Source organism: Melospiza melodia, chromosome 10 (genome assembly GCF_035770615.1).
Source record: "Melospiza melodia melodia isolate bMelMel2 chromosome 10, bMelMel2.pri, whole genome shotgun sequence".
Lineage (NCBI taxonomy): Eukaryota > Metazoa > Chordata > Aves > Passeriformes > Passerellidae > Melospiza > Melospiza melodia.
This window is the reverse complement of record NC_086203.1, coordinates 19580654-19592869: the sequence shown is the minus strand read 5'-3', so window position 1 is coordinate 19592869 and position 12216 is coordinate 19580654. Positions and strand designations below refer to the sequence as shown.

Here is a 12216-nt window from a genome sequence, read left to right as displayed (position 1 = left end):
GTGCCACCACAACTGCAGCCTGAAAGTGCCAACATCCCGGGCACAGCTCAGCCTTAACTCTTAACAGGCACCCAACAGTCCTCTGCACCCAGTGCCACTCACCAGGGCACAGCTCCTCATCCAGATCAGCTGAAATACTCAGAGTTCTACAAGGAAAAGGCATCTACAAAATCCATTTAAGGCTGCATAAGCCAGGCAGCCCAGCAGAGCTGCAGCCTTTGGTCAGGAGCTGGTCCTTGCTGAAGTGCTGGGAGCAAGGCTCAGCACAGGCAGCTGCTTTTCCAGGAAAACAGAGCAACCTGGAAAGCATCCGTGGCTGAGGGGTTTGAATGTGTTCCTAGAATAAACTAGTAGAGAAGAGCCTGAGGAATTAATTACTCAAATAAAACATACATTCCCAAAGAGATACCTCCAAAGAAGAAAACTTGTAGGAAATGCTAAGCAAGGATCTCTTTCCTTGTATTTCTCACCAACTGCATAACACTTTGGAAAATTAACCAAGAGGGGAAAATATATAGCAGTGGAAGATAAAAGAGGATTACACTCTGATTGCAGTCACAAAACCAAGATAGAACCATTTACTGCTTCCACAAGGCTGGAGGCATAAGTGAGCTTGTTTAGTTGTTCAGCCCTCAGTGCACTTGTAACAAGCCAGAGCTTGTGACAATAGTTAAACCCAAATTGCATCAAGAGCATTTAACAGTTTCAAACTTGCCTAGTATATGCAATGGGCTCAGACACACTGACTCTCTGATCAAGAATCCAGATTCAGCACAAATGATTTAGTATACTGGATTAGTCTCAAGTGTAATGACTAACTCTGAGAAACTTCTACACTATTTTTAAATCTCCCTTGTCAGGGCAGAACCTGGAAATTAAATGAGAGCCTCAGAGACATATCCCAAAGAGAAAAATCAAACAGGAATACCTCGCAGCTTCCAAGGGGAGCTGTGACAGGCTAGTGCCACCTGGTGGGAAACTTTTCTCCATCCCCCTTACTCAGCTTTCTGTTCCATGTTCCAGCTTCCCAGTGGCAAGACAACGGAGCAACAACCAGTTTAACACCAAAAAGGCAGAGCTGGGTAGCTCTTCCAACTACTCAGACCTAGAGATTATCTTATGGGTTCAGGCCTGAGAAGGTTCTCAGTTATTGCCTAGCTGAGCCTGACTGCATGGAGAGTAAAAGAGGAATGTGTAGTCCAACACCACCACAAGACAATAATCTCTGCTCATTACTGAGCTGGTTTACAGATAACCAGGAAGATGAGAGGTAACAAATCTCCATATAGAAACACATGGGTTATTATAACCTAGCCCCTCTGGACAGATGTTTGCCTATCAACAGCTCCAGCTCCTCACATCCCATGTCCCCAGTTTGGCAAGATGAACACTGTCTACACGCACCACCCAGGAAGAACAGTTGACTACCAGCAGAACTATCTCCACTTAGGATGTATTTATTTTTATACATTTAACACAGAGAAGACAGCTGCTGTGAATGGACTCAGCTTGCCCGTGGTGCCCAGGACATTCAGAGCCAGAGGCAACCTGGCACAGTCCACACGTTCATGATTTCCAATCTGCAGGCAACACCTCCTAGAGACGGACCCAGTACATGGCGCTGCGGAGGCGGTTGTAATCCAAGAGCTGCTCAATGGGACCTGAGTGAACAGAGCAAAGTTACTTTGAGACACAGTTAAAAAATCCTTCTACAATTTCTTATGGTTTTTACAGCAGATGGTGGCAGAGCAGCCTGTGCTTGCAATCCATAGCAGCTCTGCACAAAACCAAGCAACTACAGCTCAAGCTTGCATCAGGAAAACTAACAGATACCAGCTCCTGACAGAATAAGGTGTTTTCTCACACTGCCCCACAATGCTCAGTATCAAATACAGGGAACCACCAAGTCATTTCAACATTTCAACTTCCTGCTCAAACACTGTATCCCTTTTCCAGCCTGCTCCACTTTTGAAGGCCAGAGGAAACAGCTGCAAGGAGGAGGGGAATTCTCAACACACAGGAAGGAGGCATCAGAGCTGAGCTGCTTAGGCAGGTTTTCCGAAAGGAATTTGTCCTTGGCCAGACAGACATGCCAGAGCAGCACAGGAGAATCAGGTCCCTTCACTTCCCTTACATAAACCACCCTGACCCCAGGGTAAGGACACCTGGCAGACGTGCCGGGCCCGCACCCAGCTACAGGACTCCCTGTCTTAGGCACAGCTCCACAGCAGGCAGAGGTGGGAGCACAGCCAGAGCTCACTGCCACTGCTTCTCCATCACCTGCAAGTCTGATCTCGTGGCAAATGTGCCTTGGCACACCTCATGTGCACAGGCAGGAGGGTATCAGTGAAGAACCAGAGTGGCTTAACGAGTCAGGACAGACACATGAGGACTGCCTGTAACACCTGCACTCAACCCTTGGCCCTGCCTTGTTTTTTAAGTGTGTACTGATTGTCACCTACTACTCACCAACTGCTGCAATTGCTGGGCATTTGTCATAGATGTATTTACTGCACACATCTCTCACCATTTTTGCATCAACAGCCTAAAAAAGATTCAACAAGCAATTAATGACTCTTCCAGCAGATCTACACTTCTCAAAGTTGCAACTAACTGCTGCCATTACATATCAAGATCATTAAAAGTTACAATCAGACCCTTGGAACCATCTGCACCAACTGCCCAGCTCTGCCTGCAAGGATGGCTAACGTCCCTACACAGTGCATTCTCCTGGGGGTACAGAAGACAAGGCCAAAATCAGAAGTCTTCTAAGGAATAGAGTGGTTGCTGAAATTCCACAAATTAGGTGTGGGACACCAGTAGGAAAACTGTTACAGGAATTTCAGGTTGTGCTGCTTAACACAATTGAATGCCCTCTTTTTGGGATGGACTGACTCCAGTCAGAGGGACACAGCATACACTGTGTCTAAGCCAGAGATTCTGACAGTTACATCAGTGTCAGCAGGATAACCACTGGACTGACTCCAGGCAGTCTGATTAAGGGATAAGTAAACCACATGTTACTGCAATGTTACTGCAGCAGACTAAGGCCAGACAATGCTGACACCCACCATGCTCAGGTATACCAGCCAAAACAAATGGATACCTACAGAAATCCTGGCATCCCACTCCTCCAGAGGGATACGGCGTCCATAGTGCAAGAGGTGGCTTGCAATATTCTCACACACTCGTGTGGTACCTGGATGTTGAAGATATTGCATGGTCAGTGCACCAAAAAGCCTTCCAAAATTGCACAGCCTGATCATCAGCCAAAGCAGAGAGTAGAAAGTCTAAGCATTAAACCCTCTGCTAACAAAGCACAGTCCCAATTCCCAATCTATGCAGCTCCAGCAGGAACTACACAATACACAGATTTCTTTACTCATCTCCCAAGTGTTAGAGCCAAGGCAGGCCAGTTTGAGGGTCTCAGTTCTTAGGTCACCAGCAGTGTGTCACTCCTGGGAGCACAGAAGGCCAGGGTCAGTGGCTCTGACAACGTGGCAGGAGGAGTGTGGAGCAGGAAAGGCAAGTTTTGCCCAGCGCCTGCCAGCAGAACTGCAATCTTTAGCACAGGTCCTGCTCCCCAGGAGAACCTCAAGCAGAAACCCTCTGAAAGCTGCACAGTGGTCAATCCATCAACCAGAACATACCATCCAGCTGAGCCACCATGGCATTTCGGACATAGTTCTTGGCTCTTGCCACTTCTGACTCTGTGGTACTGGTGCACAAACGCATCCTGGAGAAGACATAGAAGCTCTTAAGATGTTTGTCTGCTCAGACAGAACATTAATTCCTCCCTTTCCCAGTCTCCTCAAAAATAAGCTGCTATCAACACCGCTTCTCTTGCAGGCTGACATTCATCCTGGACCTCCAGAGAGCAGCAGGAGGCAGAGCTCCAGCACACAGGCAGGGGATTCAGCCAGCAGGATACACGCTGAGCTGCACTCAGAGGTTCAGCAGCCCTGGTGCTGGCTCTGGCTTGCCCAGCAGGCACAGCAGCACTGTGCACGGCCCTATCACAGGAGAGGGAAGGCGTGTCAGCCATTCCCATGCATGGCAAGCTGCTATGGAAACCGATGCTGGAAGAACAAGACAGCTCCACAGTCTGTCTGGACTCCAGCTGCTACATCCCTTCTTCTCCTGCCAATGGGCCACGTCTCTGGGGCAAGGGCTCACTCCACCTGCTCCTCACAGAGGGGCTTGCAGCTCAGATGTAGCCTTGAACTGGATCATGGACACAATAAGATGGACAGCCAGAAATCTCCCAAACACTGGCATGATTCCAGCAGCAGGTCATTCATCAGCCACAAGACAAGAGCCTGAGCAGCAGGAACTCTGCCTGTTTTGCTCAGGCTTAACAAGACAATGGAGATAAATCTCTTGGGCACCTAGGAAAGCCTTGTCTAAGGCATGATCTCACTTGTATACAAAAAGCCCCAAAGCCTCAGTGCTAATACTTGAAAGCATGAACAAAAGACCAGAGGAGCCCTAAGGGACTAAAACAGCTCCTCAAAAGCCACATTCTTAGAGATTTACAAAAACCACTTAGAGGATCACTTAACCAAGAAGTTACCAAGAAGTTCATGAAGAGACACAGCTCTCTGTAAACTTAATATGCTCCCTCAGCAGCTCAGTCTCCTACAAGAGGCTCAGATCTTGAACAGCAACTTGTGCCAAAGTTGTACTTACCACTCTCCCTGAGCACAGAACATCATATCATCTACAGAGAGGGGATCAGAAACAAAATGGAAACCGAAGAGGCCGGTGTCAGAGTAGCAGGTGTTGAATGGCTCAAAACTGTGGCAGAGATTATGCTCCACAGCAAGCGTGGCCAGCTTGCTAGACTGATTCTGTAAACAAGGAGATGCTGTCAGCCATTTCATTTTCAGTTTCCTCACAGCTCAAATTCTTTCCCACTGAGCTGTTTTCACAAAGACCATAGACAAGACAGAGCGGAACACTTTGCTGAAGGAGAGCTTAATTTAGAGCCTTCATGTGGTCAACAGATGAGAATCACTGCTGGAAAAGCCACAGACAATGGCCTAGGAGTCCCTCCAGCAGAACCACTTCCTTTCCCAGATGCAGATGAAAAGCTGGTATGCACACCACCACAGGAGTGGAAAAAAAATCAGAAGGACAAGGTCTCCCAGCAGCAGGGGTTAGCACAGACATACAGGCCAGACAGATTTCAGACAATAATGGATTCAATACTGAGGTTTTAAACAAGTTCCATTTGCTCTGCAGTGGTAAGACAAGCTTGCATCATGAGACTGTAGAGTATTCTGTCCTGCTTCCATCCCCACCCCCACTGAGTGGTTAGTTGTGAGGGTGGGAACAAGCTGCTGTGAATCCACCAGCTACACCTCTCCCACAAAAGGTTCAGTTCATTTGCCAGCATCACCTCTCAAGAACTGTCCTGGATTAGCCTTGATTACACTTCTATTTACTTTCCAGCCTCCTACCCCCTTCACAGCTGGAAGCTAACCACGACAGCCTCTCCTAAAGCACATCCACCATAATAAAAAAGCACATTCTCCATAACACTTCACATGAAAAGGCTCCAGGCTCTCCCTACTGCACTCACAACTCTTACCTTGCCACCTCCGAACGTGCGGTCGTAGCGCCCGATGATAGCATTGGCCACGTTGAGCACCACGTTGTCAGGATCAGCCCAGCCTGGCCCCTCCACAGCAAGAGCAATATGGGCAAGAGGCAGACCATCATCTCTGGCACGGATCTGCAAAATCATCAAAGAGTGGGGGAGAATTGCATCAACACTGCACTCTGTCTGCAGCCTGCTGCAATGTCAGGCTGACTAACTGGGGCACTTGATGTTATTCCAGTGAAATAAAAGAATCCCAGGCAGAACTGAACACAAACCAGCTGTTCTGATGTGAATTTTGTAGCAGATCATATGAGCAATAGCCTCACACTCCTAACGGGTTTGGGTCCCATCTAAAACCCAACACGTGGCAATAATCCCCAAGAAGAGAACGTGGGAGCACTACCAAGATGGTGCATCATCAGCTTCTCTGACACACATGAACAGACTTTTCCACTGAGAAGCAGCTCTAGTTGCTTTCCCGTTCATTCCACAGCTGGGCAACAGCTGCTCGTTTTGATGGAGACCAAAACAAATTTACCTCACTCCCTGTGAAGCGACAGCGCCTGAGGGTAGGCACAGAATCCCCCTTGGATGTAAAAGGTGGCCCAGTGAAGTGCTGCTTAGCTGCCTCTACCAGTTCTTTGTGGGAAATACCTGGCAATGATAAAAAGAGAGATCTCCAGTCTTAAAACAGACTAATTTAACAAAATTATCTGATTTTACTTTAGTGATGAGAGACAAGACTGATCACATGAAAATACCAAGGCTTCCCAGGATTACAAGGATCTAGAACTTACCTCCAGCAGCTGCCAGGACCATACGAGGTGCCTTGAAGTGAGTATCAACATATGAAACCAGATGTCCTCGAGTCATCCTCCTGGAAAGAACACAGAGACCCAGAACATCAGCATCTCCAACTCTGCAGGAATGAGAGGCTTAGAGGAAGCAAGTTCACACTGCAGAGACAACAATGATTGTCTTTGCTGCAGGGTAACAATGCTTTTTAGTAGCAAGACTGCACTGTGTACTGTGTTTGCCCTGTGCTCTAATTCTAGAACACAAAGAACAGGAACCAGCAGCCAAGATGGAGAGTCAAAGACAGACTTCAATACAGACTGGAGAGTACTGAACCCAGTCACTGAGCTAACACAAGGCCACTGTGTTAGTGGCATCCCTAGCTCTCTAATTTTTCTAACAAACTGAGAAGTATGGGAGGAGGTTCAACCTGTCCCCTCCAGCCTCAGGAAGGGCTTGCACGGGGTGGTTCTAAGGAATGCCTGCAGCATTACACTTTCACCAGTGCCAACGGGGGAAACAGAGTCAGGGCACAAGGAGCAGCCCATGGGCTCAGATCACCTCCATGTACACACTGTGCAGTCATCCCACCCAGGATCAGCAGTCGTGCACCCACACACTGCACCCCAAGGCTGTGCACCACACCCAGCTGCTGCTCACTTGATGTTGTCTGTGGTCCCTTCAACGGTGTGGGCCAGCGAGGTCCCCTGGTAAGCAGTGGCATGAAGGTAATCAAAGGTGACATCTGTCAGGTTGCTGTCCATTTCCTTCAACTCCTGAAGGATGACAACACGCTCCTTCTCCATCTGAGACTCCTCCAGTGCACAGTTCTGCACAAGGTCACTCAGAAGCTCCACAGCTGCAACACAATTCCTACATTAGCATCCCACTGCCCGACTGCTACCCAGTGCTGCTGAAAGGAGACACACAGGAGTGAGCAAAAACCACGAGGGGGAGGGCATGCAACCTTGCAGAGCTGGGTGCTACCCATTCCCAAAGCATCTGGGAGGAACAAACAACACTCATTTAGCAAGAAGGCTCCAAACCAGCTTGCCAAGCACCTTCACCAGCAGAGTGCAGGCTACATCTGCAGAAGGTGAAGAGTATCAGAAGCAGGTTCTCCTCCAGATACACACTGAATCCTCACAGAGAGTTTGTGATGCCCACAGCACAGCCCATGTCTACCATAAGACCCCTACTCAAATCACTGCCTCTGCCCAAAAGCAGCCCAGAGAAGGCAGCACATGGCAGTACAGAGCACGAGGAGCACCTGCAAGAGCTGCACCGAGGACTCCTCACACAGCAGCTCTTGCTGACCTCAGTTGCTAAGCTCCACAAAACAACCACAAACTGGTGAATCCCTCCCATCTTCCCTCCTGGCAAGGCAGTGCAGCCTGAGATAACTGGAACCCTTGGTTTAGGGACACATCAACACACAGCCTTGAAGCACCACATCACTGCACTGCTCTCTTCAGCTACCAAGCAGAACCTCCAATTCACTGCTCAGCTTCAACTTCAGTCCCCGGTCTGCTGATAGAAAAGCTGCTTGGGGATGAGAAACAGAAGCACATGCACTTACTTAACCTCCCAGTCAGACTCTGCCCTGGCCATCCTACCTTTGGGCATGTCCTTGGACAAGGCTTTTATGTAGAAGGCAGTTTGCTCACGGGAGGTGTACCCGTTCAGGTGAGCTCCCAGACTCTCCACTTCCTTCTCAAAGTCTGAGCCAGGACGCTTCTTTGTGCCCTAAAGGAAACCAGACAAACTCAGCTATGAAATGAACAAAGTTCCCTTTAGGTCAGAATTAAAGCAATGAAAATAACAATAAACACTGTCTTGTGAATCATAAAAACCAAGGGCAGGTGCACAAGAGATTTAATACTTGGTTTATTTCCTCTAGATAAAGGATGGCTGAGGTGTATTTTGAAAGACCAAGACAAACTGTCAATAAAGCTTGTGTTTATTGAAACACAATAAAGCTGCCTGAAAAAATAAAGGCTGTCATCACCACCAACCAACACAAACTCAGCAGGGAAGGAGACAACCTATGCTGAGACAACAGTGTTTGAACAGCACATCCCTGGAAGTAAACCAACAACAAGCCCAAAGCAAAAACAAGCAGGTTTCTAGCTATCCAAGCAGAAAAAGACAAATAGATGCAGGAGACTATTTCTAATACAGGGCCCATCTCTTAAGGAGCTAGCCAAATGCTGTAGCTGTCTATGAAGGCACAGGCTGAACTTGAGCCAGCAAGTCCTAGGCTTAGATGTCTTCTGCCCTGTTCAGCAGACACCTGCATAATTTAAAAAGCAATAATTGTAGCCTCTGAACTTTGCTGTACCAGTAAGAAAAGCTAAGCAAAATAAATGGCAACAGGAAATGCTGCTTTGAACTCTCTGTGCTAACCTGAGGAAAAATGCTTCATAACACAGTGCTCTAAGTGTACTACACTGTTTAATTGCAACTTTTTTCCTTTAAGAGGAAAACAGCAAATAAGAGTTATTTTTATTTCATGCATGCTTGCAAGTTACTGCATATTCAACCAATATGCACCACATAGGCTAGATACCATTTTAGACTTATTTTTATACTGTATGCAAAGACTCTAGGACTCAGATGACCTGGTTTACACCCTCCTTCAACAGCCACAGCCTCCAAAACGAGACGTCAATGCATGGACAGAATATTCAGGGCAGCTGTGTGCAGAGCTGGCACACATCCTCACCTTCAAGGCCATGTGCTCCACAAAGAAAGCAGCTCCGTTGGTCTTCGGGTCTTCATAGCGGCTCCCAGCCTTGATCCACACACCCACCTGGCAGCAAAACCAGCCAGTACCAACATCAGAGAGGAAAACAACCAGCACCCTAATGACACAAACACAGCAGCAGCGACAAGGGGTCTGCTCCACACACATTACACTACAAGAACCAAAATAAGAACAAGCAAGCAACGGTTCCCTGCACATATTTTGACTTTTTCTCTCTCAGCTTCACCACATCTGGTTTTGCCAAAGAGATAACTTTTACTGCTCGTGCAAAAGGCTGAGCATATTTGTACAGCACAAAAACTTGTCTAAAGACAATACAACACCAGTCTGGGCCTCCTGCTGCTGTATTATTCCCATCTGTTCACAAAGAGAAGCAGTGGGGTCTGTCCTTTTTGGAAGACCAGCTGCAGGCTAGGCAAGGCTGATTGTTTCAAATAAGCCCCTAATTTATGTTAAGCTTACTGTGCAGGTTGGGTGATTGGACTCCTCTGAGGCCACCCGGAGGCCGTTCTCCAGGGTGGTGACCTGGGTCTCAGGCATATTCTGGAGTGTCTGGGCATAGGTGGCAGCACCTCGCTTCCTCGTCAAAGTCAATAAAGCTGCCTGTAAAAATAAAGGCTGTCATCACTACTAACACACTGTTCCCTCGGCAGGGCCGGGAACCCAGAGGTTTGAAGAGGTGGGAAACCCTAAGGGAAAAGCCGCACGAACTGGTCACACCCCAGTACCGGGGCAGAGAGCGGCTCGGTGGCAGCCCCGCACTGGGTGACAGTGACAGCCGCCGCTGCTCCCCGCCCGCCCTGCCCTGCTCCGGGGCTCGGGGGCTCCCACCGCCCGCCGCGTCCCCATGACCTTCCCGGCCGGGACACAGGCGGGCCCGCAGCCTCACCGCACTGCGGGACCGCCGGCGGCCCGGCCGGGCTCCCCCCCGCGCTGCCCCGGCGGAATGCGGTGACTCACGGAGGGGCGCGGGCCCCACAGCAGCGCCCGCCCGGCCGCGCTGCCCGCCCGGCACACTGAGCGCGCCGCCATCTTCTTCTTCCGCAGACCGACGGCCCGAGCGCCGCGCGCATGCGCAGGGGCGGGGCCAGGGCGGGGCCGGGCGCGCGCAGAACGGGCGGGAGGGCGGGCGCGCCCCCTGGTGGCGGGAGGGCGCAGCGCGGGGGGGCGCGGACGGGGATTCGGGAATGGGGGTACGGGAATGGGGTACAGGGAATGGGGGTAACGGGAATGGGGGTAACGGAAAGAGGCATACGGGAATGGGAGTACCGGGAAATGGGGATACGGGAATGGGGTGCGGGAATAGGGTACCGGGAATGGGGGTAATGGGAATGGGGGTACCGGGAATGGGGGTAATGGGAATGGGGGTAACGGGAAGAGGGATACGGGAATGGGAGTACCGGGAAATGGGGATACGGGAATAGGGATCCGGGAATGGGGGTAACGGGAATGGGAGTACCAGGAAATGGGGATACGGGAATGGGGGTAACGGGAATGGGGGTAACGGGAATGGGAGTACCGGGAAATGGGGATACGGGAATGGGGGTAACGGGAATGGGAGTACCGGGAAATGGGGATACGGGAATGGGGGTAACGGGAATGGGGGTACTGAGAATGGGGTACCGGGAATGGGGGTACCGGGAATGGGGAACCGGGAATGGGGGTACGGGAATGGGGGTGTCGGGAATGAGGGTACGGGAATGGGGGTACCGGGGAATGGGGGTACCGGGAATGGGGATATGGGAATGGGAATCTGGGAATGGGCGTCACGGAAATGGGAATCCCTGGAAATGGGGGTCTATTGCTTACATTCCAAGAAAGAGTATTAAATACTGAAACGACCTATGGAAGGTGAAGTGGTTGTCAGTGTGAAAGTCCAGTGTGTGGTAGTCGCAGAAAGGAACCCATGAAAGCCCTTTAAATCCCAACACACAAGCTGTGAGTTGGCAGGGTATGCCAGCTTTTACCAAATCACAGCAAACTGCAGATCCCAAAAATTGGCCATTAGGTCAGATATATAATGAAGCAATAGGCATCAGCATCAACCCTGGTAAGTGGTATAAGAAATTACAGTATTCTTATTGATATTATCAGAAATTTCATTGAGTCTATGAAAATTACAAACTAGGCAAAAAAACAAAAGGGGGACACTGATGCTTACTGTGGCATAGTGTTTCCCAACAGAGATTTTCAAAATGTAAAAATTATATCATCCTTTAATCTGAAGGAAGGTATTAAAATGACAGTAAGGAAACTACATCAAATGCTAGAAATCTTAGTCAGCATACTTATAGACAGAAATGCCACTGGTACACTGAGAAAATGGACACCAGTGCAGCATGGTATTGAACCCCAGAAATGTCCACTGTTTCACTGTCTGGCATTTCATTAATATGCACATAGCAGCTCTACTACATTTCTACTGATCCCCTTCTTGGCAAACCACTAGTTTCTTCAGTGCCAAGATTTTAGGTACATGATCTTAGTGATACAAATCTATGCCCTTCAAGTGAAATGTATTGTGGAGAGAAAATCCTGTCTGAGATGTTCAGTCATTCCATTTTCTAGACAGACTAAATAAAAAGAAAGCCAAGCTATAGGATTGTGTACTTGCTATTACAAAACACCTGCCGGCATCTGAAAATAAGCTAGCAAAAAATCAGCATAAATGACACTTGAGGCAAACAACCTTTTGAAGAGAATAATGGTGTGATAAATAAAAACAATACATTTCCAGGCTATCAAGGTACTTCAGAAAAGGATTGAAAGCAGAGGCTGAACTAGTGGGGAAAGATTAGAGAATCCCAAGAAAAACATGATCTGGCAAAACTCCTGAAAGATATGGGCAACTGACCTGTTGAAACCTTCAGGAAATCAGTGGCCAATGATTTAGACAGACTATTAAAGTAACTTGCAGGTAATTTTCACCTTCTGCTACTTTTTCACCGGTCAGCATCACAGGGTGAATTGTGACCATGGAATCACGATTTTTTGGATTATATTTTAGCTTTAGGAGAGAAGTACAGCAGCTGAAGTACCTATTACTGAT

General features: G+C 48.7%; 1 protein-coding gene across 1 annotated transcript; it reads right to left on the bottom strand.

Annotated features, from left to right (window-relative positions):
• Positions 1-1441: 1441 nt before the first annotated feature.
• On the bottom strand, positions 1442-10229 carry LOC134422549 (cytochrome b-c1 complex subunit 1, mitochondrial). Its single transcript, XM_063164755.1, has 13 exons — positions 10128-10229; positions 9630-9770; positions 9126-9212; positions 8017-8146; positions 7061-7259; positions 6403-6482; positions 6144-6259; positions 5594-5737; positions 4690-4850; positions 3651-3736; positions 3111-3199; positions 2470-2545; positions 1442-1661 (listed from the first exon to the last, which is right to left on the bottom strand). The coding sequence occupies exons 1-13, from the start codon at positions 10197-10199 to the stop codon at positions 1597-1599; spliced, it is 1446 nt and encodes a 481-aa protein (XP_063020825.1). The 5' UTR covers positions 10200-10229; the 3' UTR covers positions 1442-1596.
• Positions 10230-12216: the final 1987 nt, after the last annotated feature.